The sequence below is a fragment of the Cavia porcellus genome, unplaced genomic scaffold (assembly GCF_034190915.1).
Source record: "Cavia porcellus strain 051 isolate PalLab524CR breed Dunkin Hartley unplaced genomic scaffold, mCavPor4.1 scaffold_13, whole genome shotgun sequence".
Lineage (NCBI taxonomy): Eukaryota > Metazoa > Chordata > Mammalia > Rodentia > Caviidae > Cavia > Cavia porcellus.
Window position 1 is genome coordinate 9,415,704 of NW_026947496.1, and position 26,516 is coordinate 9,442,219.

Genomic DNA, 26,516 nt, shown 5'->3' on the forward strand with positions numbered 1-26,516 from the left:
GTCACTCACGGTTGAGGAGCCCAAGCTGCAGCAGGGAGGCCAGGGCGGTGAGGATCATGAAGAGCAGTAGGCCGCCCCTGCGCCCCAGAAACCTGACCACCACGCACATGGCCAGGCAGGACGCCAGCGCGATACTGGCCATGGTGTAGTAGTCGGTGTAGAAGTTCTCCAGCAGTGGCACCTTCACCTCGTGGCCCATCATGCTCCTTGCAAAGCAGTGGTGGATCCCGTACCCCGTCAGCCTGTGGGGGACACACGGAGTGGGACAGTGGGTGGCGTGCATGGACTCCAGGCTGCCCCATCTCCTGATGACCAGGAAAGGGAGGAGCAACTGAGTGTGTGAGGGAGAAGCACGCTGTCCCCATGCATGAGCCTAGAATGGAGTAAAACGTGACAGAAAAGGCCTTGGAGAAGCATCCACTGTGCACGAACTCAGAGCCAGGGCCACACTGTGGGAACCACCCTTGTACCTGCTTCCCAGGTGAGCAATAGCTAGGGAGTGGATCCCAGCTGGGCAGGGCGGCCTCTGTGATGCCTGCCTCCCCTTGGGGCACTCAGTGTCCTGGAAGCTCGAGAATACATCTAGAGAGCTATTTCTTCTGCCCTTATCTGCTGCTGCTCAACCGTGACAGGCGGCAGTCAGACCAAAGGCAGCCCCAGTGTTGCATGAAGGTCTCGGCTCCTACTCTGCCCCTGCTGCCTCTCACAGCCTGCATCCGGCCCTTTCTTGCCGTCGGTGAGCGTCACTTTGCAGGGAGGCCAGCATCTCCCTTGCCACATGCACAGCCAAGCTGAGGACAGGCATGGAGATGAGCCCAGGGAAGTGGGTGATGTGGGCTCTGCCGGGTGCTCTGGGACGTAGCTGGGTGAGGCACACCTGTGGCCCCAGGAGAACCCATTCCCGGGCCAGCCCTAGGGTGTCCACCCAGAGCTTAAGACGCCTCCATCTCCAAACAATCCCCTCATGCTGTGGGGAAATCCGAGGGCTTTTCATCCGACCTTGAGCATGAACCAAGGTCAAATGTAGCAGACCCTGCCCCCTGCCGTGGGAAGCCCCAGGCTGACCTTCCAGGGGGACCCAGCTCCCCTGAGCAACTGTTTTACCCCAGCAACAGAGCCAACACGGCTGGTCTCCTGAGATCCTGCGTGCTTTTCTCTTCTTCCTGGCCTGCTGAGCTCTCTGGGCTGTCTACCCTTTTTTGTTCTGGGAGAGATGAGAAACTCTGACCACAACAGGTAATTTTAGGATAACTGAGCCAGGGAGATTGATTCCCTCTCCTCTCACAGGAATCCCTAACATGGAAATGCACCATCTTCTTGGTGCCAGTTCTTTTTTTACCTCTAAGTTGGAGAAGCCATTCCCTTCCTGATAGCACCACCAGCCTGGCCAGCGCCTCCTGGGACTGGGCCGCAGCCTGGTGATGGTGCTCAGGGCCACCTGGGCAGGGAGGTGACTGAGGGAGCTGCGCCTGACCTCAACGGAGGGTGGAGAGGCCAGAAGGTGACTGGGTCTTTGCTCTGGTGTTGTTTGGCAGTGAGGCTTTTTGTATCCTGCCAACAGGAAACAATCTGGAACCCCAATATCAAGAACTGATTGGAATACTCTGACGGAAAGGAGTTGGGAGGAAATGGAGGCCCCACTCTTAGGCCTCTACCTGAAAGCAGCCCTGAGACCTTTCACAAAAAACTACAAAGCCTTTCCCTTGGGTGACCTCTGACCCCCTGAAGCTAACCACCCCATGTGACCTCTGACCCTGAGAGAGGGTCTGCCTCAAGCAGCCAGGAAGGCAGGGTTGCTGATCTGAGAGCTGAGGCAGGAAGGACCTTGCGGGTTCACACTGAGGCCCCGGACAGGGGCTTCTAAGAACCCCTGAGTGCAGGAGGCTCGGGGGGCATCTGGGCACGTGCTTGGGGTCAGGGGACCAACCACCCTCTACAGCTACTCTTGTGTGGGGGCCTCGAAGCAGGCTGGGCTGCATGGGGAGAGGCTGCCTTCGTCCTGCCCAAGGCACCTGGGAGCCCCAGCCCTGCTCAGGACAGGAAGCTTTGGGGTGGGGGTGGGGCGGTGGACATCCTCAGCCCCTCCCCCTTCGGACCACAAACAGCTGGCTATGGTGGGCAGTGTCACATTCCCTGTCACCCGTCACAGCCAGTTGGCCCAGGCATGTCTAGCCTGGGTGGAAAAGAGGCGGAGACTCGGCCAAGGCGTCCCGGGACTCACGAGTTCACACACAGGACCACGATGTTCTTCCACAGGTTGCGGGTCCCCACCACCTTCACGATGCACACCTTCCTGGGCCTCCGCGACAGCTCCTTCTCCAGCTCTGCAAGAGACAGGGTGAGGCTAGGCAGCGTGGAGAGGGCGCCGGGGCCAGTGTCTAGGCTCCGGGACTCCCAGGACTCTAACTTCACAGTTCATGGAGCCTGGATGGGCACCCCGGCACCCAGCACAGGGCAGCATGAGTTTCCGTTGCAAACCTTGTTACAGAGTCAGGGCAAGCAGGGCGGACTGAGAAAGTGTCCCGGACCAGAGGCCTCAGGCACAGGGGAGGACCCTGCGCAGCCCACTCACGGGAAACCAGCGCCGCAGTCCCTGGAGTTAGAGTAGCTGTGGTCCCCACTTCTAACCACTGCTGCCAACGTGTGGTGGAAACACTGGATCACGGCCGATCCCTGGGGAGGCTGAGCCGGGTGTTCGGGAGTTCTGCGCTGTCTTGGCAACTTCCCCGTAAGTACGAAATTACCCTCCAGTAAGAAATGTACTATAAATAAAAATGTCCTGCCTCTATCTACCCAGGAAAACTTTAGGGCTTGAAACTTATACAGTCCAACCTCCATGTCTGTAGGATCTGTGTTCTAGATTTCACCAAGCAAGGATCTAAAATACTTGAAAAAAAAAAAACAAAAAAAGGCATCCATACTGAGCATGCGCAGACTTCATCTCACGATTCCCTAAAGCACAGACATCGAGTTAGGCTGGCTAGAACAGACTGAAGTCACGCAGGAGGCTGGGTGCAGGTTCCAGGCAAACACGACACCGCTCACACAAGGCCTCAGGCACCAGCAGATGTTGGGGATCCTCCAACCAATGCTTCACAGCTGTCAGGGGTGAGGGCTGCTGCCTTGAAAGGAGCCCCCCTTGCTCCCCTAGGTATGCACCCCTGAAATACCACCCAGGAGCCCACACTGCTGCTTCTGAGAGCCACTTCTGGTGCGGGATTGCCAAGGTTCTCTCTCCTCTCCTGTCGTATCTGTCACAAACCTCCTTCTTTACAGTTTGAAGAAGAAATACATTGCTTACAAATAGGGGCTGAGGAATTTATTTAAACAATAGTTTCAACTTGTGTCACCACACAGGGCTGGAAGGGAGCGGGGGAAGCCTTTCCTCGGTCAGGAGGAGACCATGATGGGTCCTCCTTCCCAGTTCAAGGCATAGAGGACCAGATCTGTGCATAGTCACAAGAGCTAGAAGGCAGCTGCCCATGCCCAGACCTTCCCCGCCCTAAGCCTCCTGGCCGGTCTCCGTGCTCAGCAGAAACAGGCACATCTGATTCGCAGACACATTAACTCAGTAAATACGGCCAGCAGTCACTGGTGACAGGGCTGGAGGAGACAGTCTGCGAATTGTGCCGCTAGGTGTTTCTGTCATCATCTGAACATCACAGAGTGCCCCACACAAACTCAGGTGGTACTCGGGGTCCCAGGGTAATGCAGAGAAACACAATGGGTGTGGCCGCTATTTTGCAGGGGGCCTTTTCTTTCTGATAAACAATGACACAACCATAATACAGTGAGTGCAGAACCAGGAACACGGTCGTGCATTATCACACGTCATGCGCTGTAGAGTGCAGACTCTCGTACGACTGGCAGTGAAGTGGGCCTGAGGTCTCCAGCCTCACTACAAACGTGAGAACTGTGTCGCGCTGTGACTTTATGACAGCACAGTGTGTGGAGAATTTTCTGCTCCATTACAATTCGACAGTCCCACAGCTGTGTATGTGTTGTGATGTGGCACGTGACTGTGTCTGTAAAGAGCCTGGCCTCTGGTTAACAGATACCTTTAGCCCAACGTCTGGGGTCTTTGTGGTGAGGAAATCATCGGAAATCACCCATGATAGTCACACTTCCTTATCAGGCCGACCTTCTGAGAAGGAAATGAAGGTGAGTGTCCACTGGTCTTTAACATGGCCCGCACTCAACTGCTAGTGCATTACTGTGCACAAAATGCCACATTAGATCTGCAGTAATTACATTACGACCTGGATTATTTGTTTAAGTAACACTAAACCCTAGAGCCCAGTCTAAGGATTTACTGTAGACTCCAGCGGTAACCACATTATTTATTCTAAGTGGAACTCAGTTAACCTTTCTGGGGCTGTCGATGTGTTGTTCCATCAGGCAATACAAAACTTCTGCAGCTCCACATGCGTCCTTATGGGGTGAAATCCACTGCTCTGCGTTCTGAGTAGCATCCGTCACACAGAGGCCCTATGAAGTCTGTGGGTCCGAGAGCCCTGTTTGCCTCTCTCCTTAGCTGATGGAAGCTGGGTGCTTTTCCAAACCCATTACACGTAGAAGTAGACAGAGTGGCACCAGGCACCCAGACGTCCGTCAGATGTGTGTGGCAGACAGCCCTGTCAAGGATTGCCCCTCCTCCCCCCTCCACAGTCTTCAATCTTCTTGATTTAGAGCCATCAGAAAGATTTCAAGTCAAAACACAAGCAGAGCTTGTTAATTTGGACCCACCAGGTGAGCCCAGCCCTGATCCCCTCTGTGTCCTCAGCTTCCTGTGGTCAGTGCCCGAGGTCTGGGCATGGGGAAGGTCTGCCTTGCTGGGCTCTACGCCCCTTGTTAGTCTTGCTGGGAAAGCTGTGCATGTCCTCCAACACCCAGTTACCAAGGTCAATTATGGTCTGAAAATATTAAATGGAAAATTCTAGAAATAATTCATGAGTTACATGTGCCTTTTATTACACTGTGCCATTAAACTGTTCTGTTATTAGTTACTGTTAATCTCTTATTGTGCACCTTTTTCTTGTAACTTGTAGCAATGACAGCTCTTTCTCAGCCTCTTCTTCCTCTGCGGGGCCACCTCTGCCTCCTGAACTCAGCAGTCAGCAGCCATGGTGGCATCACCAGGTGCAAGGCTCAGGATGCCGTGACACCTTCCTACATGTGTCCGCAGGGCAGCACCACTCAACACATAGGTGCTGGGCTCAGGGACACAGGGGTCCGTCCTTAGCCACACAGCATGGACAGCAGCAGCTGCCTGAACCCCTGGAGGGCACCAAGACCTGCACATACTCTGCTCCCCTACCTGTCCATACCTATGAAGTGTAGTTTGGAAGTAAGAGGAGGCGCTGCGGCCACTGCCACAGTCAGGAGGTGCGGCAGAAGCTGGGACAGTGGCCCTAAGCCTTCCTATGGTTAGAAATGGAGAAGGCGTCTCTCTCCCCTCTGGTGTGCATCTCGGGCAGTGGCACTTGGTCCTTTGGAAGTGTACATTCGGAGTTTTACTGTGGGTTATATCATAAATCAGCTCAGCCAGCAGGATTTCAATGTCAGTTCACATCTGTATACCAGCCTGGCATGGAGAAGCTCCACCACTGTCTCAGGACACACAGGCTCCCCCATCCCAGCCCTCTGTCCTGAGGTGTGAAAGTCATGCACCAGAGGGGTCAGATGCCCAGACCTGGGTTCAGATCTGCTTCCTCTCTGTGAGTGCCAGGACACTGGGGTGGTTGATCCTGGCACCTGCTTGTCAAGACTTCGAGAGGCAGGTGAGGGTGAATCCTGGCTCCTTGCAGCTCCCCAGGCAGGGGGAGCCCTGTGTGGGCTGCAAGAGGGTGGTTTGCACTACACAGATCCCAACCCTGCAGCCTGGTATTGGGGCTAGGCTTGCTTTTCCAGCAATGGCTCCCCAAAGAGGGCTCAGTGCAGAAGGACACAGCTGTCCCCAAGAGAAAAAGGGCAGTGTGTCTGTCCCCAGCGTGGCTCTTCTGGTAGGGGTACTTTGGCATTGGGAGTCTGTCTCCTCCCACCCTCTTGGGGCCCCACCCCTATCTGTTAAGTAGGGAGAACCCCTCCCCTGCAGGGGCTCTCATCCCAGGGTTCTTCCTCAGTGGGCTGCAGCCAACAGGGCCACGTGTGGGACCAGCGAGACTTCCATGCCTGCTAAAAATGTACACAGTCCTGGGCAGTGTGACCCAGGACGGGGAGCTGCCATACCTGGGCGCCACATGGGACATGGTGAGAATGACTCTCAGAAGCTCGTCCCAGCACCTAGAGCAATTCTCCATTTGTACCACTGCGACCACCAGACAGACTCAGACTGAAGTTGGCTTTCAAAGAGGGGTGGAGACGGGGAAGATCAGGTTTTCCCTGCGCTTAAACCCATGGTCAGGACTCAGTCACAGAGGCGCTGATATGGTGCTCTACAAGTTCTCTGTGACAGGTGTAGGGGGTGGCAGTGTCAGGGTGAAGGGACAGCTGTGACACTGCAAAACTGAGGGTGGACCTGAACTCCCAGGGACTGGCCAAGGAGGGAGCCAGAGAGGACAGGGCTCTCCCAGGGTGGGTGCTGCAGGGAGAGGGGCGGGAGCCGGCCTGAGGCAGGGCCTATAGAATTGGGGGAGGTTGGGCGGGGTCTCCTTGGCCACCTGGGGGCTGTGGGGATCCATCCCACAGGAGGTTACCGAGAGTTTCAAGCAGGTGTCAATGGGATCGGATGGTGTCTGTTCTGGCTGCAGACAGAGGCTGGCTGAGGGGAAGGGAAGAACAGGTGGGCCATGGGGGGCGGGGAGGGCTGAGTGGACAGGAGGGTGGGGGAGGGGGGAGGGGGGCTGAGCTGGAAAAGCAGGTCTGGCTAGGAGGACCCAGAGCTGCAGATGTGCTGCTCTGGAGAGAGAGTGCTGTCATTAATTCCTCTGCCAGCAGAGTGAGCACAGAGCCAGAGGCAGAAGTGAGGGGCCCCCCAAGGAGGGAGAAAGAGCTATCTGTCTCTCCTCTTAAGTCGCCTGTGTAAGCAACCCCTGGCCCAACCTCCTGCCAAGGAATCTGGACTAGAACTAGAGGCTGGAACCAACAGAACCTGGAAGTCAGAAAGCAGACAAAGCTCACTGCCCTTCTCCAAAACAGGAGGGGAACGATGCAGTGTAACTAGGATTGAGAAAACAAGCTTTCCCCACACCGCTTACCGTGAATGGTGAGTGCAGCGGGGTGTGAAGATTTGGTTAGGGACAGCCCGGAGAGGAGTGGCTTGTGAGACAAGAGCTTTAACGTGCTCTCTAAGGGGATGGAGAAGCTCAGGGGAGCCCTGGGACCCCACGGAGAAGCCTTCATGGAATTCTCCTTCCTTTCCAGGCCTATCTCCAAGATCTCCCTCATTTCTGAGAGCAGCTCATTGAAGCCACTCCGTCTGGACTGAGCGGGTTCAAGTCCCAGCTCAACTACTTAGGAGCTGTGTGACTTCTGGCCACACCACTCAGGCTTTATGTGCCTCAGTTTCCACATTTCCATGGTAGCATCTTCCCAGAGGACAGGTGTAAAGAAACGGGAATTTGTGTAGAGCATTTAGGGTTAACTGTGAGCTAATACTTGCAAATGAGGAAGAGACACATTTCCATGTCAGCACCAAACAAGTATCACCTCATCTGTCATCACTGCCTGGGTTAAAAAAGGACAGATGCCCCTGGAGGGCAGAGCCCTGAGCACTGTGGGAGCCACAGCCTGCACCTGACCCCTGCAGGGCTGAAGTATGTGGCAGAGCCTGGCGGATATGCAGGGCCCAGTGACTCCTAATCGGGTCTGGCTGAGAAGCTTGGCCAGGCGCCACCGGCTTCTGATCCGATTTCCGATTTCCGCAAGTCCTTTTCCCTGCTGGCCCAAGTCCTTTCCTCCGGGAGCTTGGGGCCCGGCCACCCGGGGTTTCTGACTGTGGTCACCGGCCATCCTCTCTGGTGCTCTGCTGGTGACTCTCTTCCTCACTGGCCCCTGACTGTGCGCTTCCCCAGAGCCAGGCTGGTCCCTCGCCTCCTTCTCTGCCCTAGGACAGTGGTGGACACAGCAGGCTGAGGAAGCTGTTGTCAGCACAAGGACTCTGACCATCGTGCGTACTCTCTCAGACAAGGGCTGTGGATCGCTTTCCCTGGGAATTTCACAGCCATGATGTCCACCAGGGCTGAAGGTCACGGTGGGGCAGAGCCTTTGGCTATCAGGGTCAGTGGCTACACACAAGGCTCACACTGGAACCTCTACTCATCTGTGCCCACTCAGATCTCCTAGGTGCTGGTGAGGGCCCACCAGCGTGGATGTGAGCACCTCCCAGTGTCATCCAAGGATTCCCTACTTGGAGCCCCATCTGGACTGTGGTGCCAGTGCCTGATTCTTGACATATCCTCGGACCCAAGCACTGCACAAAGACAGTCTTCTAGTCCTTCCACTCCCTGGCACATGGGTCACGGCGGGAGACAGACTGGGACCGCTCTCCGCTGGCCACTCTTGGGGAAAGACTGGTTGTGGGGCCATTTAGGCCTGAGCCAGGGCTCTGGCAGGTTCCCAGCCCCAGGCCCACACCTGGTGAGGGCCAGCTATGCCTCAGGCTCTGACTTCGCTTCTGGACTCAGATGAATGGCGTGTGTTGAATGCAATCATGAAAGAAGCCGGCACTCAGAAAGCACAGTGAGCTGCGATTCACTCTGAGCCTCAGACCCCGGTGGCCGAAGCTGCCCAGCTCGGAGCAGGGTTACAGGGCGTTGCACAGCCAGCTGGGTCGGCTCTGCCCGGTACTCACCTGGCATCACGCCCTTGATGTCGCTCTCTGGGCTGATGCAGTTCTTCTGCGTGAAGTGCAGGATCAGCTTCTTCGAGGCCTCAAACTGCTGGGTCGCCATCAGCCACCGCAGGGACTCGGGGAAAATCCTGCAAAGACACAGTGGGTGGCTGAGTGTCTTCTGGGGCGTGGGTCTCCACTGCCTGCCATGCGCTCGCCAGCCCAAGAAGGGCAACAGCACCGTGGGCGCGGAAATGCATCCAGCTTTCTCTGCGAAGTGTGAAAAGCAGACCCAGGAAGGCAGCTGGTATGAACAACACCCCACCAACTGTGTCAGGGAATTGGTCTATGGCTTTCGCAACAGCGGCTTGTTTCTTAAAAATACTTTCCTAGCGCTGGGGAGGGACCCGAGGCCTCGAAAGCAAGTGCTGTACCTGAGCTGCACCCCAGCCTCGCCCACCTTTGAGCTCTACAGCACAGAAAGCCACTCCCGGAAGGCTGCCACCTTGGCTGTGTTTTGTCACAAAGCATGAAAACTAATGAAATAACGTTGGGTTTTAAACATTACTCCTATCACAGCCGACCTGGTGTCACCCCTCTCAGGGCTCCCTCGCAGAATCATTTCCATTTGCTGGTGAGGGTCATTTCACCCTGGACAACGCCACAAAGCATTATCAGCAGTGTTACCTTTTTTTTTTTTTTCAAAGATGCAATCTCCTGAGGTGCTCCAGTAGGGGCGGTAGAAACCTAGTCCTTTATTAGGAGTTTATTTTTAAATCTGTGCATAATGACAATATTTACAAGAGAATCAAAGAGAATAATGAGACCGTTTGGCACAGTTTTCTGTAAAAGCCCAAACAGTATTTTAGACTCAGGGTGAAACACTCACTGTTGTAGCCCCGTTGGAAGTTGAGGGTGGCTCTGTACAAAACAGGGAGGCTCCTGGAACTGGGAGCGGTAAGAAATGGAATTTAAAATGAAGGGTGTCACCCCAGCCTGTCCTGGCCCCCACATCCCAGCTCCAGTCATTCTCTTTAGTTGCATCCTAACTAGGAAGTCGTAAGGGGCACTGGTAAAAACCTACCGGGCCAACCTGACACCCGTCAGCCCTGTCCAGAACAGTTTCATTCAATGAATCTAGCAGCTGTAAAAAGTATGAATGGTGCTGTGGTCTCAGATTGGTGACCCCAGCTCACAAATGGAAGAAAGATGATGTAGTGACCTATATTTTAAATTGTAGGCTCTTATTTTTCTCTTTCAATAACCAAAATTAATATTTTACTGGCTCTAATTAAAATTAATTTCAAATAACAACTCAAGCAAACAGAAACAGATATAATATCATTTGGCAGATAATTAAAATTTAGCATTTTATTTCAATTTTTAATTAGTATATGCTTTTGTGATACATAGTAAATATGTTCCTTGTGTGAGAATTGGTTCAAATATTGTATCAAATCTCCTTGGCAGTGAAATGACCTAACAAAAATGTTAACTCCTTGAGGGCTGGGGATTTAGCTTAGCTGTATAAGTGCCTACCTTGCAAGTGTGTGGTCGTGAGTTTGATTCCCAGTACCAATTAAAAAAAATGTCAACTCCCCTTATATATTCTCAACTATATTATTCTGTCTTTCTTGATATATTTGAACAGTGTCTTTTAAATTTTTGTTCAGATGGTCATATGGATCACTAATGTCCATTTTAAATATATATATTTTATAAGACTTTAAAATTTCATGCAGCATTTTAGCTACATCTGTGATTTGATTCTAAACATTTCTTGATTTCCATCAGAATTTTCCTTTCTCAATGGGAGAAATATACAATTTGACATCACTGATTATTTAGCAGCTGGTTTCTGAAGCATTAAAACATGATGAGTGACACACGGCAGTTGTGTCTTTTTAAAACAAACATTATTGACAGTGAGTGTCCTTGAGCACCAACTCCCCAGCGAGGAGTGGGTTCTGAAACATGAAGGCCTTAAACAAGCACCAGGTGGGGAAAGAAGAGGGAAGCTCTGGGCCAGGAACAGGCAGGCAGGAGCCTCTACTGCAGGACCCGCTGCCACCAACCCCAGCCACTTCAACAAGCCCAGAGCCTCCTATGTCCCTTGAGCTGCATGCACCAAGGTGCCATGATTTATGTTCAGATGCCCCCCCCCCCATGCAATCATGGACTCTGCCAAATCTAGCATTTGTGATTGGTTGGTTGTCTAGTGCTTGGATTGGTAGTGTGAGTGCTGTGCCCACCCAGGGGTGGAGCCAGTACACAGTGTAAAGGGGAGAAGGAGGCATGTCTCTCTTTTTGCTGTTTGTGCTTGCTGTTTGAGGCCACCATGAAAGGTTCTGCCTCAGTCATTTCATTTTGCCTTGGAGTTAACTGGATATGGATTGAAACCTTCAACCTGTGAGAAATAAACCTTTCCTTCCTTCGTGTTGTGTGTCAGGTATTTTGTATTAGCAATGAGAGAGAAAGGTAACTAAGACAGGATGACAGAGATGCGCCCCACATGCAGTTTTGGTCCCCGAGTAGGAGCCAAGGAGGCTTACAGAGTGACATATATTTGAATAGCATCAGTCTGTCTTCGCACTGATTCTGTTCAGCCCCACCCACACCCTGCTCTCGTCACTGGAACTCCCTCCCCCCAAGTCTGGGCATTGAACCTGGGGCTTCGGGGCAGAGCGCTGGACCTCCAGGGGAGGTTCTTTTTCTTCCCCAGGGCGCAGAGGTGCAGGCAGAGGCCAGAGCCCTGTGAAGGAGGTTTCCACGGGGCCCAGGGCAACTCTGGGATGCTGCTTGATTCTGAGTGGCCATTCACGCTTTAGCAGAGAATGGACAAAGGACCCTGACAGCAGTGGACACTGTGAGCAGTGACCATGCACAGGTTCTTTCCTAGCAGGGGTCTGAGAATCCCATGGCTTGAGGAACCAGTTTCCACATAGCTGCCTTTGCAGGCAGGCAGCCCTCACGGTGCAAGCACCATGCTCAAGCTCTCACTGGCCTGGTGACTGAGTTGAGCCATTATTAGGCAGTACTGGGGCCATGCACTCTGGCATTGAAAGTTAAATGTTTGGGCTCGAGTTCATTAAGTCTGAGTGAGAGGTTTTTGGAGAACAGCCCTAAGGCGGTCTAGGACCGAGAAGTCAGGAGAACTTCGGGCACTTTCCCTGTTCTACTGGTTTGCTGTGTTCAGTTCACTGCACACTGGACTATTACCACCCCATTTTATAGATGGGGCAACTAAGGCAAAGAGAGCTCATCTGTGTTGCTCAGGACCACACGGAGATTGAAGGGTAGAGTGGCAATTTGAAGCCCCACTGCTTGCCTCAAGGGTCTACCACCTGAGCCTTAGTGAGCCTGGCAAAGCAGCAGCCAAGTACCAAGACGGCTTGAGTGACTGTCCTCTGGGAACTGCTGTCCCAGTCAAGCTTCCTCAAGCTCCCGGAATGCGCTTGTTCACAGGGTGCAAGGAATGCGTAAGTTTTACGACATGGATTTAAATTTACCGCAAGGGTGCACAGAACTCATTGACCCGCCAGCCTGTGAGCAGCCCAGAGAGCCTGGGGTTAGCATGGGGATGGGCAGCGTGATCCCACTGTAGGGGTGGAATGAAGCCTCCCCTGAGAAGTGCCTTCTGCAATAACACCAAGCAGATTGAAAAGCTGCTCAGTGGCCCAGAACCTGGGAGGAACACTGCTGAAGCTCAGAGAAATCAATCATCTTCCACCAAAAGTTACAAAGCACACGGCCCTGAAGGTTGAATCTGTCTGTTACTCTCGCACATGCGTGGCCCCAAGGTGACCTTCCAGGTGGCTTCTGGATCCGAGATGATGAGTCATGACCACAGTGGCTCTCCAGCTGGAGAGCATCACAGCTGGCTGCCAGGAGTGGCCGTGGCCAGGACAGCAGCTCTTTCTGTTGCCCGCGATCACAATGCTTGCATGAGGTGGAGGAACAGAGTGCTAATGAGGGAGTACTTAGCTCAGGAGGAGGAAGTTTTTTCAGAGAGCAAACGTTTGGCTGCACCCATGGAAACGGAACAGGAAGTCCCAGGGCTGGGAATACTTAGTTCTTTACTGTGTGGTGGCACTGCTGTCCCCATCTTCCAGAAGGGGAAGCTCAGCGAGGAAGGCACAAGGACATTACCTAGAGTCACCCAGCTACGAACAGGCAGGGCTGGGATGCAAGCTCTGCTGGTCTGACTTTGGAGATTTTTCAGGCTGGTGACACCTGACTTATCTTGACCTTCGTATCTGACAAGTGACTGCTCCGGGCTGTGGTTCATTGATCCCCAGGGCTCTGCGGGAGGATGTGGGCAAATCTTGCCCTGCAGATCCCCGGGCAGGAAGCTGCGGTGCAGTAAGGACAGGAGCTCTGCTGGATGCAGAGTGGGGGATTATACCATTTCCTGAGCAGGGTCACCCTGGACAAGCAGGAGCAGGCCCTCAGAGTAGAGAGAAAGCCTGGCTCCCCCCAAGAGCACATGCATGATGCTGCCAGGACTCATCTGTCCGCCCATGTGTGGGTCTCATGGAAGAGGTCTGGGGATGGGCTGTCCACAGGCTGAGCAATGGGACACGGAAGGGCCACACCCCACATGTACTGCTCTCTGGATGGGCATCCAGGATGGGCACAGATTGCACACACCGAGTGGCTCCTCCACCCCTCTCACCCCTGCAGGGCTCCTCATGCACCGAAGGCAGAAGCTCTACTGAGCTCTTGAGCAAAACACCTCTAAGGGCCTCTGGTCTCCAGTGAAAGATGCACTGGACCTGGGCCCTTTCCAAATATGTGTTCAGGACACCTAGCTAACCATTCCACAGCCAAGGATGCACAAGGTCTTTCTGTTGTGATCAGTAAGAGTCCTTGCACTGGCCCAGCCGATGGAGGCAGAACTGGACCAGAATGTGGATGAGCTCAACCTTCACCCCTCTCTTCCTGGAATCCCATGGATGTGCGTTTCGGGGCAGGAACACTTTACACCTGATGAGGGGGTGCTCAACATGAGTCAGTATTTGGGGTAGGCGATGGCCAAGGTGCAGGTGGGTCATGATGGGCTGAGCACCTGGGGAGGGCACAGCTCCCTGTAGGTCACCATCCCAGCCACAGAGGTAGGGTGATGCTGGTGAGTTCCAGACGAGGGAACTGGTGTCAGAGAGTTTGGTTAATTCTCAATGAAGCAAATCACAGACAAACTCATTCTCTACTTAAAAAATCAAAACACTGCAGACCACACTGATAGATGTGTGCATCAACAAAAACAGCATGGATGCATAATGGAATCTAATCTAACTCAGAAAGGAAAGAAACTTTGGCACATGGGCTGCAATGGCTTGAAGTTGTCCCTAGATTTCATGTGTTAGAAACTTCATCCTCAAATGCATATGCTGCTTGGAGGAGTGATGTCATTAGTAATAAGATAGAATCAACAGCGTGGGGCTTCCACGAAGGGACTGGTGGCCTTGGAAGAAGAGTGCTGTCTCACCATGTGGCGCTGCCTGCCATGTTGTCACACAGCTGGGAAGCACTCGCTGGATGCCAATCAGGTTCCAGGGCCCCCCAGCTTCCAGCAGCACGAGCTCAGTGAATCTGCACTCTTTGTACATGATCTGTACTCAGGTGTTTCATCATAGCACAGAGAATGGATTAAACTGTACTACAGCATGTATTATAACATAATAGTGAATACAGTAATCCAGTGCTGTGTGTTGCAATCCCTTTTCTAGTCCTCCTCACAATCCAAAAAGTTAGATTTGTAATCTCATTGAGACGTTATTGGAATCCCGGCAAGTTAATTCCAATCTACCACCTCTAGTGCAACCCACAGTGAGAGTAAAGACAGCAAGACATATTCCAAGTTAAGGGCAGCCAAGGGGTCTTACTCTGATCCAAGGCCTAGGTTCAAGGCCTCTCTCAGAGTTTATTATCTTGTGAAGGAAGTGGCTCAAGGATGAGTGACAGGGAAGATCCGACGGGAATTGTGAGTAACTTGAGCTGGCCAGCCAGGTGGGGAGAAAAGCTGCTTTGTAATATGCAAGGAGGTAGGCAGAAAGACCAGTCTGCATAACTAGGATAGCATACTGGGATAGCATTTGAATGAATTTAGGCCTGGTGCTTCAGTTTCTAATGTGTAAACTTTTGTGCCCTGGGGACTAATAGCCTCTTACTTTGAGGCTCGTACCCAGTGGACATTCCCAGAGCTGAGTGCCTCTGCCATCCAGAGAGCACCATGCAGGAAACAGGAGACTGTCTGATTGGCCTTAGAGATTATATACCAGTACTTTGGCCTTTAATTTGCAATTCTTAGAGTCAAATGAAGAGCGAAGGAAACACCACAGTCAGCCCTCCACATATCAGTAATGGCAGTAAGCCTCGACTTAGCTAGTGCTGCTGCGGCTGTTCTGCATTCCAGGGGAGTCGGTCAAGTCATGTCATCCAAGCATGGAAGCCTTTTGGGGCCTTATGCTGAGTGAAATAAACCAGTGACTGAAAGGACAAAGAGAGCATGCAGATCCACAGCACAGAGAGCAGAAGGTGGCTGCCAGGACCGGGTTTAGGGCCAGGGAGTTTAGTGGCACAGTCTCAGTTTTACAGGATGACCATGTTCCGGAAAAGGATGGAGGTGATGATCGCACAGCATGATTGTTGCCACTGGGGGAAAACGGTCCAGCTGGTACACTTCATGTTCTGCATGAGGAGACAAAAGGCCTCTGGCTCTCACCTCCATCCAGCTGGCTCCGTGCTGCTCCTCTCTCACCTCTCCCTGGAGCTCATTCTCGCCCCACTAGCTTTTTAGGGCACCTGCACATGCATATCCAGGTGCTTCCTCTGCTGTGTCTCACTGTCCCCATGCCACTGTGAACATGCATCTCGCTCTCAGAACTGCCCTTCCTTGCAGAGCAGTGCACAGCTGCCCACCCGGCTGTACTGAGGCCTCCCTGGTCCTGCACACATACCAAGGTCTTGGGTGGAAGCGTGATAACTTCCCACGTGTCAGCCAAGGACACTGCAGGTCAGCAAACCCTGCAGTGAGAACCACATCCTCACTCAGCATACACTTGAGCACAGAATCTGAGCGACTGCAAGATTTGGCAGGTCCCTTGCCCTGCGGCTTCAATTAATCTTTAAAAAGCCAAGATCCAGAAGCTAAGCAAAAGGGGCCTCTGACTAAAGAGTACGAAGGTTCCACCATCATTCACTTCAAACCCAGACTTGCTGCCCAGACGACCGCTCAGTATGGACCTGGACCAGTGCATTCCAGGTCACAAACACCCTGGGAAGGCAGCAAGGCCCCTAGTGGGTCAGTGATGGGGACACACAGATGCCCACTCCTCTACACACCCTGGCAACCCCAGAGTATCCCACTGGCAGGATGCAGTGGTGCCTGGAGCCAACGTGACAGCTTGCAGTCGCTCACCAAACAGAGCACAGTGATGCAACAAATTCGGGTGTCAGGTGCAAGTCTCTGGTGGGCACCGGGCCCCGCCATGGGTACAGCCAGTGAACTGAGTCCCATGGTGCCAGTGCCCTGCTTGGGAACTGAATGCAGAGGGAGCCTGCAGCCTGGACATCACCCACACTGACAGCAGGGCTTGCGAAGCAGGAAGAGCAGACTTGACAAAGATCCCGCCGAGGCACAGAACCTCCTGACCTGCCAAGCCCATGGACCCACTCCTTTGCACCCTTCAGCAAATATGAGCAACATGTTATCCAGTGCATAAATATAAATGTCACAGTTTGCATGCTATAATTTTCTATATTTGGCACATAGTGTTCTTTAATAAAGAGAATGAATGCAATTTTCTAAAGAAAAAATACCTCCCCAATATAGCTGCCACCCAGTGTGGGCCCTTAAGAATTAGATGGGCAGCTTTTTGCGTGGAAACCTTTTCCTAAGGGTTTCACGTAAGCGAGGTTAGCCCTTTCTGAAGCTGAACATTCCCCAGGGTTTTGTAATCAACACGCTGCCCCATTTCGCTGGGAGTGAGTACGTGAGTGGAGTAAGCATCGGGTATCTCCTCTGCCTGGGCCTCAGCACACAACCTAGAGCCGCGGGCTGCTGGGCACACATTCCCAGCTCAGCCTCTTTCCCAGGGCGGAGACAGCGGAGGCTCGGGCCTTTCTGGGCTCACAGCTCACAGGTCCCTGGTACATCACACTCGCAGGAGAACTGGTCAGTAGAATCATAGCTAAAACTCAATCCTATGATCTTTTCAGGAAATTGTGAAGTGGTTCATTGTCCCTTGATATTTAAAACTACTGTAATAAATTATATTTGGGTGTAGTCGTGTCCTCTTGTAAACCCAGCACTCTGGGAGGCTGAGGCAGGAGGATCACAAGTTTGAGTCCAGGGTAATCTAGGGACTTAGAGAGAACCTGTCGCACACAAAAATAAATAAATAAAAATAAAAAAGCCAAGGGTGTAGTTCAACGCAAAACTCCAAGTTCCATCCCTAGTCCTGACATCCCACTGGGAGGTTCTGCCACTGACAAGCGCGCTGTCTAGGCTGCCATCGCTCGACATTCACTCTGATGAAATGTTACTCAATGCCCTGGGTAAGAAGCATGTGCATCCTTGTTACTGTTCTAGAATGTTCACTTGAAAGGAAAACACAGAAAGGAAGAGTAACTGCTGCCGCTCTGTTGAATTAGTTGTATCTTCAAGTCACAACTTTGTTCTCCACGATACTTAGTTTTAGGGCAGATGGACACACCTCCTGGTCTGTGACCCAGCGTAACATCGCCCCAGTATAAACGCATCTTGAGCACCTTCACTGGACTGGGCCAAGGCGGAGGCGCCACACTGCGCACCGTGCGGGGCCCAGGGAGCAGCCCTGCTGGGAGACACAGGCTAAGTACGCACCGGTTCCAGCACTGAGCCCCAGCTGCGGCAGGAGCCTCCCCAGCAGGCCTGTGTGGAAGGAGGAGGACAGGAAGGTCCAGGGGGAGGACAGTCTGGAGGGCTTGTGGAGATGACTGACAAGGGTGCTGGTGGACTTCTGAGGTGGTCTGGCCATTGATGCTCTGGGTACGGCCAAGTATCAGGGTGTTTTGAAATTCTGAAGGGAGTCTCAAAAGGAAAAAGATCAATCCATCAAAGGATAGGATTAAATTATGTATGAGTTGGAAAAATATCATAGCTTCTGGTTCAAAGCTTCTGTAAAAATATAAGCTTTGTGAGCCATGGTGTAATCCCAGCACTCAAGAGGCTGAGGCAGGAGGATCACCGCAAGTTCAAGAACAGTTTGGGCTACAAAGCAAGCCAAAGGCCGGCCTGAACTGTATAATGAGACCCTACCTCAAAAAGACAAAAAAAAAAAAAAAAAAAAAAAAAAGGACAAAAAGAAGCAGCTGGACTCTAATATATATGATATCATGCTATCATGTGGGGTTTCTTTTTTTAAATTTTAGCTATGTTTATTACACAAAAAGTAAAATGAGAAGGTCTAATTTAGGGCATAGCAAATGTACAATTTTCTATTAAACTTGGGAATTTAAGCAGAAGGGATAAGTATCCTGCAGTTAAACCTAGATTGGTTCCAAGGATGGTTAAACTCCAGGGACTTCCTAAGGCCAACGGACATCTTGCAGGTCCCTTGGTAGAGCAAGGATTTCTTTCATAAATGACAGTATCCTCCCGCTAATTATTCTGTCCCACAGGCTCAGAACTCCCAGTGTCTTTACAGTCATCATGAACCCGCGCTCCGAAAGCCTTCTGCCACAGAAAAGGTACCGTGGAAACACACCAGGAAGGCTGGGTTTATTCCATCAATATCGTGCCCTTGTAGCAGGACAGTTAAGTTTTGTGTACTTTACTCCTCTGTGCCTCAGTTTCCCCTGGGTGCAGAACAGGGTAGGAGGACTGGCAGTGAGGCTCTGACGCCCTCCACCGAGACTGGGGCTGAGCGTCATGCCCTCCGCAAGGCAAGCACGATGAAATAGTCTCAGGTTGTGTTTGGTTCATGTCAGGCAGATAAACTCAGCACCTGAAATCTCTTTGGGGCTGGCCTTTTTATGATGGACCAACTCTGGATGTTTAACAGTTGAGAAAAATTTTAGAAGTCCTGCCAAAGTCCTGGAATGCACTTAACCAGAAGTCACCTGCAGTCTACAACCTTGAATACAACTATATTAACACGGAACAGATTCTCCCTCCTCTGCTCCTGTTACTAATTCACCCACATACACAGCTCTCAGGCCACATAGGGCACTGAAAAAACAATGCTCCAAGGGGAACGGACTTGGCATTTTTGCAGATGATTACAAACGGTGCGAACTGCAAAGCCATGCGAGCTACAGCAAAGTGGGCAGAAGGAATGGGTTTCCGTCACTTCTGTGTCCACCAGGAGCTCCCCGGGCCCCTCTGCACCCATGGCCTATTGTATGGAGTCCTCTCAACCCTCTCTAGGAACCCTGCCTCTCCTCGAAGCCTGGCCCCTGCAGGGTGACAGAGCCTGCAGCCAGGCAAGGACTCAACGTCTGGGTGGCCCCCTGCTGGCTCTGGAAGGTGTCTTTTTCTGTCACCCCCCCATGCCTGTTCCCTCCATGGAGACCTGCCGTGACCCCTTACCCAACTCTGCTGAGTGTGGCATTCTGACCCCATCCAGGTCTGCCACTCTTGGTCCTGACCAAATGCTTTTCCAGAGTCCCTGAGGCTGGGTGGCTGGGTCCCCTTGGTCTCGCTTCACTCATCTGTGTGGACTCTGGGCTGTGCCAGTGCAGTGACCATGTAGTGCTCAACACCAGTCACCAAAAGCCACTGCCTGACTTCAGTGGGAGGCCAGCAGCCCAGCCCCTCCCCTCCCACACAGCGAATGCCTGCCCAACACACATTGTTCTCCGCCTGGTTTCAAGGTTGCAGTGATCCCCAGGCTGCCTGAAGAGGCCACAGCCTCTGAGGCTCTGGGGCGGTGGGACAGACAGACCAACGCTGGCCGTGGGATGACAGGGACTTGACGCCCTGGTGCAGCATGAGCCTTGGAGGACCACACTTCCTCCTCCCTCAGGCCCTTCTCCGCTCCTCTGTGGAAGGAGCTGGGCTGACCGATGGGTTCCTAAAGCTCTCCACAATCCCTGCACTCAGAAGTTAAAAATGAGGCAGCCTCTCATCCGAGTGCACCCTAAAATTCCACACCATCAGCAAACTCCCCAGCACCAACCCAGAGAACATCCAGACACCTTCTCTCGGTCAGTTTTCACCACTGACACCAATGTGGGCTACTATTTGTACGTCTACTTTTCATCAAAATTACCCACCTACTTTTTTTCTCTGTTTCCAATGTATCTGTCCAAATTAACTGTCCCAGATCTGTAAAGTAACTGCCACCTGGGAGTGTCCCTTTCTCTGACCCCGCTACCTCTTCCCTCCCTCTCCCTCGGCCAGGGCTACCGAATGTCAGGGTAACCACTGCTCTCTACCCACTGTGCACGGAAGCCCACCCTTACTGTCTGTGAGAGGCTTTCCAGGTACTGTGGTATTTGGACCCCTTTTGAAATAAAGCTTTTTAATAGAGGAAGGTGTTATATTTCTCTAGTTAGTTTGAGCAGAAAAAAAATACTGTGGGCTGAAAATTGCGGGATTTCACACACACAGGTACATGGGTTTTATATACATGTACTATTAGAGGGACTTCTGAAACCATTACGCATTAAGAAGCAAAATTAATTCATTCATCTAACCAATTTGCACTGAGCTCCTACTGGGGTAGGCAGTAACACCGCAGTGATCTTAAGAAATGCTTTTATAATTGCAATAGATGTAATAAACAGACAATGCAATAAATCAAAAGCAGACACCGAGAAGTCCTCCTGGGTGGCTCTGTGCCAGCAGCCCGGAGCTTTGGGCCCAGTAGCACTGGGCACTGGGATTGGGCCGGGCAGCGGGTAGTCTGGGCTGGCTCTAGAGACCACCTCAGGACTCAGGCAATGGCTCTGACCTGGCAGCCTGGGCCTTCGGCAAGGCACTGTATCTGTGTGGTCTGGCTAACTTTCCCTCACTGGGGCCTCCGAGGGTCTCCTTTGGGGGCCTGTGGGGGTGGGAGGAGTGAGCTGCTTAGTGCAGCTGGGCTAAGGGTCACCCACTTAGCTGAGGGGCGTGTATGGAGGCAGCAGATCTGTGTGACATCAGCCTGGGTAACAGAGTGAGACCTCATCTCAAAAATCTAAAACAACCAAATTGGCCAGGCGTACTGGTCCCACACATGTAAACCCAGCACTCTGGGAAGCTGAGGCAGGAGGATTGCAAGCTCTAGCCCAGCCTGGGCAACTAAGCAACTGACTAAGACCTTGTCTCAAAACCTGAAATGTGAGGCTGGGGATTTAGCTTAGCAGCATAAGTGCCTGCCTTGCAAGCAGGCAGTTGTGAGTTCGATCCCCAGTACCGATAAAGAGGGAAAAGACAAAAAAAAAAAAAAAAAAAAAAAAAAAAAAAAAAAAAAATCTGAACTGTAGCTCAGTGCAAAGGCCCTGGGTTCATTCTTAAGGGATACAAACAAAAACAAAAACAAGGCCACCAAACCAATCAGCCCCTCACTCTATTACAAAACCCCAAATCAAGTCTTCTCCTAGAAAAAACTCTCATGAAATGTCAAAAAACAACTATTGTTCTAGCTAAAGCATTTCTAACGACATTTAGGAATTAGGATATTATTAGAAACATTAGTAGCTTTTTTTTGTTTTTACACTGGACAGCTCTCTAACCTCAGGTCACTGCAATGTTTTATGATGACGTTTCTCTCGAAACTTAGAAAAATCGAAGTTGTTTTCCTGCAGGTTTCTCCACAGTGGCCTGGGCGCTGCTTTGCCTCCAGCCTGGTGGCCCTGTGACAGTGAGTGCCTTCCGGTTGATCTGTCATCCGGGGAGTGCAGCCCATCTTCCTCCCGGCTCCGCATCATTTCCCATGCGCCTGTGGTCTTCCAACTGCCTTTCCTATGCCCCTAACCAGCATGCAATGGTCAACGGCCTTTTTCTCGCATTTGAATGAAATCCCAGCTGGAGAGGGAGCAGCTGGTCAGAGTCAGAGTAGGCTGTGAGCCTGGCCCACGCTGGCCTCTCGAACTCCAGGGCGCGTGGGCACCGAGGGGGTGGTGGTAGTGGTGGTGCTTGTTAACCTGAGGAATCCGACAGCAGTCAGCAGCATCAGCCACCCTTGGGAGCTTGAGAAACACAAATCCTCAGGCACGGTGCAGAGAATCGCTGACTTTTGCAAAGCAGCTACGAAACACTTTCTGTGCACCTCAAGTGTTTTGGCAAAGCTTTTTCTGACTCTTTGGTTTCCTCATCAAAAAATGAGAATAATCTTGCCAATCACTAGTGCTCACTGCCTGGCAGAGGGGCACTAAGTTACAACTCAGAGGAGACTCTGAGTGCATCGAGGAAGGTGAGTCCAGATGACATCACGGTGTGTGTGTCTCCCTCACAGGAGGCATGAGACCCAAGTTAGAGGTGTGGCGTCCCTCCCTGGCAGAGTGGTCCCAAAGGTCACCCCTGCGGTGCTCACCACATAGTAGCTCAGCTGTCACCAGCACAGGCGGGCTTGGAGGAGGTGTCCACCCAGCAGACACCGGGAGCGAGGCATTGCACGGCCAGCACCTGGAGGAGCCCCCTGCAAGCAGCAGGCAGACACCACACGGGCAACCACTCTGCCGGGGAGGGGGACCTTTCGATCCCACCCTGGAAAACCCATGCCACCCTGCCCCTTCTTCACCTTCCTGGTTTTCCATCCTGAATCTTCCTGGTAATTCAGACCTGGACATCTGCAGCCAGGGCCAGGCTGTGCCATGCACAGGGGCTCCTCACCAAGGGAATAGTCCTGTCCACCCGACACAGGATACAGCCACCCGGAAGGGCCAGTTTTTCCCAGTCTGTACAAGCTGCAAGAATCGATCCATCCAGCCAGCTCGCTCTTCCATCCTCTCTCATCACCTGCCACTTATCTGCCCATCCGCCGGCTGGCAGAGCTGCTCTTAGACCTGCCTTTTCCTGGTGCTCTGGGTCTTGACTTTTCCCCCCATTCATTTGTTTCTTGTGAGCCTGGAGGAATTCCACTTCCCTTTAGATTGGCCCGGAAGCCGCCCACTGTCTCTCAGGGGTAACAAATGCCTCCCCCTCCAGCTCCTGAACAAGCAAGGTTTTGCTGTGCTAAGACAAGGAGGATCTTGGCTTCAGGCAGTGGCGCCCACAGGAGGAATTACAGTTCTGTCTCTTCTGCTCCTGCCTCAGTACAGGGGGCTCCCGCTGGACTGTGGAGCAAGCAAATCCCCTCTTTTCCTTCCTCCTGTCCAGGCAAGAACGGGCTGATGAAGGCTCATGCGTGGCTTCCAGCATCTCTAAGCTCTTCTCAGTGGCCCCTCCAGTGGCTCTGACATCAAAACCCTTCCTTTCCAGGGCTGCCCCTTATCTGTCACCCTCCAGACTAGCGGCAGGACAGGCCTCTGGGCTTCATGTCTCCCTGAGCTACAGGGCTCATAGAGATGGATCCAGCCCAGAGATGACTTCCTCTTTCACTCTCATGTGCCACATGGGGTCCACAGGCATAATTCATCAGGGTCACCTTGCCAATCAGACCTCTGCAGGTGACCCAGCCTGCTACCCCCCACAAGCACCGTGGCATCTCACAAACCAGTGTAAGTCACAGCGGCTGCCTCTGCACCAGCTCTTGCAGCTCTCTTTCCATTCTCCACACTGCAGACAGATCCTCTCAGAGCACGAACCACGGCCCCCACCCCTATGCTTGGACCCTGACGTAAGCCCTTCTGCTCACCACCCCACCTACATTTCTGACTCTCCCTCCCTCTCATCCACGAGGCTCTGGCCATTGGAACCCTCTCCCTACCCTTCCAGGGTACGCCACGTAGAGAGCGGTATTCTCCTGCTCCCCCCGACAGAGCCTCTGTGACTTCCTCTTTCCCATCCTTCAGGTCCCAGCATGAAGGTCACCTCCCCAGAGTGGTCTCTCCTGCCCTCTGTGTTACCGAATCTCCTCCCTGGTGCCGATGACCTGAAAGCATCTTAACTGCCTGGATGTGGTTCCCAGCCTGTGGGCTCCATTCCACATACCCAGCCTGTCATGGAATTTCCGGGGCCATCAGAATAGCTCAAGCACACCTCTAGTATCTGGTGTCTAGAAGACTTCACCCTCCGGGACGGTAACCTCGAGGTCCATAGCACCACATTAACTTCTCCCCCGGGTTGCTCTAGTGTCTACTGATCCTGAGAAGCAGACTCCCCAGGCTACAGTTTCTGGCCTCGCAACCCTTTCCCTGGGGATCTGTGACTTCTGCCTCCCAGCTCATCTTTGGTGAGAACCTGCTCTGTGAATTCTGGCGTGGGCCTTGCAAGGGCCACATGTCAGCCTTAGTGGGCAGCTGGAACTGTTGTTCCAGGCAATATGGGAGCTTGGCTGTAACTGCATAAGAAGCCTGTGTTAGTGCCTTTCCCATTACTATAATGACATGCCCACAGCTGGGTACATTGAAGAGAAAAGAGGCTTATTTATTTCACTTTTGGAGGCTGAAAGTCTTAAGATGGGGTGGCCCCCTTGGTTCAGCAAAAGATGAGAAGCTCATGGCAAACAGCATCACGACAGACAAGACCTCAGGGGAACACAGACAGGCTCTCCAGTCAGCCCTGCTCTCACCCTGCACTTTCCTGGGAACTGGCTCACTCCTGGGAACTGGCTCACTCCGTGAGACAGACAGGTACTCATCATTTCCAGGGTGCTACCCTGAAAGCTGAACCACTTCTCTCAAGATCCTGTGTCCCAAAGGTTCCACTACCATTCAGCGCCACTATAGCAGATACTAAGTCTCTAATACCACAGTGCTTTGGGCCAAGCCACATCCAAACCATAGAAGGCTCGAACCCAAGGAAAGGACTGAACCCAAACTCCTCAGGCTCTTTCTGCTTCAGATACTCGAGCTGCTTGGTGAGTGCTTGGTTAGAATCTTTCTCCAAACCCCTGGGTATTCTTCTTCCTTGTCTTGGAGCTCTGCGCTGTGTTTGCTTAAGTGTCACATTTTATCTGTTTGTTGTGCGTGTGTACAGGGTCTCTGTCTGCTCAGTTGCACCCTGACCAGCACGTCCCTCCTGGCCAATCTCCACATCACTGTCTCCAGAGCCCTGAACACAACCTGCACCTTGGGGTCCTTGCTTGGGCAGCTGCCTTCATGGATCCTGCTGACACCTGTGCTCCATGCCTGTTCTTTAGAGCTGCTCTGAGGCCCCGTGTACTGCTAGGCACCCTGGTCCATGTCATAAATACTTGCTCAATAAAGGAATGCAAGCAGCTTTCAAGATTTTGTCACCAACAACCCATCCCTGTCCCCAGCAGCCTCTGCATCCTGTCCACCTCTCAGCCTGTTGCAGCCAGCCGAAGGCAGACAGTGGCCAGGGAGATGGGGTGGGCACTCGACTGTCCTTACAGCCAACATTGCCGCCCACAGGGCTTTTCCTGGCGCTGGGGCTGAACCCAGAGCCTCAGGCATGGTGGGGAAGCACTCGCTGCTCAGCTGTCTGGATCCCACCACCAGGTTTTAAAATTCACTCTCATGACAGTCTTCTGCACTCAGTAGGAGGTCATAGAACACGAGTAGCCTCAGTCAATATTTAATTTTTATGAGAACTTATTATGGGTCTAACATGTGCTAAGCACCTTAAATAATAACATACCTATAAGGTATAAAATTGTGTTCATCACAACCAGTAGCACAGGTGGCATCAGGTGACAGGCACGAGGGCTTTTCATCTATTCAAGCTTCTCCCACCCCAGCCTTTGGCCCCTGTGACTCTGAGCTGCTGAATCTGAGCCCAAATTGCTTCCTGAACTTGTGAAAGGCCACAGAGCTATGAGGCAGCAGAGTCCCGGGCTCTGCACCGCACACCCAGGCTTCGGTCTTCAGAACCACCTGGTACCCTAGGAACTGTTAGGGTCCACTTCTTACGAAGGTCAGAAATGGGGCCTCAGAGAGGTGTAGAGGAGGGTGCTCAAGATGGTACCGCTGGACCACAGCACGGCGAGGTGATCTTGGGTGTGGTGCCCCGGACATCGTCCACACACAGGCAGGGGCGCCCCATCTCTAGCTAAGGTCCCCTCCCTGGCTCTTCAGAAGTGACCACTCCTTATATTAAATCTGTGCATTTCAAAGACATTTTATGAGGTTGGAATGTGCTTAAGTAAATGGACATCTTGCCTTGACTGTCGTTAAACCTCAATATAGTTCTCAAATTTAAGTAAGAAGTAGAAGGAAACAAAAGCCCCCACCTGCCCCTGCCCTGCAGACCTGGAGCTCGCTGGGAAGCTCCTTCCCTGCTCGCAGGCCACCCAGAGTCCTCTTCTTAGGGACAGGGGAGCAGGCCTGGGGCAAGTGCACTCCTACCCCAACACTCAGGGGACAGCGCAGTGCAGCGCCTGGCAGGAGGTGACCCCTGGGCTGGGACAGAAGCTAAGGGAAGGCAGGAGAGGCTGCCAGAAGCAAGAGGGGCTGACATGGGGCCCAGGTCCTGTCCTAGCAGCATCCTCTGTACTCGGGCTGATGAGCCGGGAGGACGAGCCACTCACCGCGTGTGGCAGGGGGCGGAGCTGTGAGCAAGGGCTCGGTGATTCGGTGCCCTAAGTGCTGGTGCAAGCAAGGCGGGACACACTCAGCGAGGAATGGCAGGATAGGGACCCTTAGAAGACAAAAGGAGGATGCAGCACAGCCTCCTCATCTTGTTCTGCCTCTCAGGCCGGACTGCAGGCAGGAG

General features: G+C 52.6%; 1 protein-coding gene across 3 annotated transcripts in view; it reads right to left on the reverse strand.

The window, feature by feature from the left end:
* Positions 1 to 26,516, reverse strand: part of Slc22a23 (solute carrier family 22 member 23) — a 154,304-nt gene that overhangs the window by 15,700 nt on the left and 112,088 nt on the right. For all 3 annotated transcript variants that reach the window (XM_063259810.1, XM_003468816.4, XM_063259811.1), the window contains exons 5-7: positions 8,792 to 8,919; positions 2,222 to 2,324; positions 10 to 242 (exon numbers count right to left, since the gene is read on the reverse strand). In XM_063259810.1, the coding sequence (XP_063115880.1) occupies positions 10 to 242; positions 2,222 to 2,324; positions 8,792 to 8,919 (464 nt within the window). The remainder of the gene's footprint in view (positions 1 to 9; positions 243 to 2,221; positions 2,325 to 8,791; positions 8,920 to 26,516) is intronic.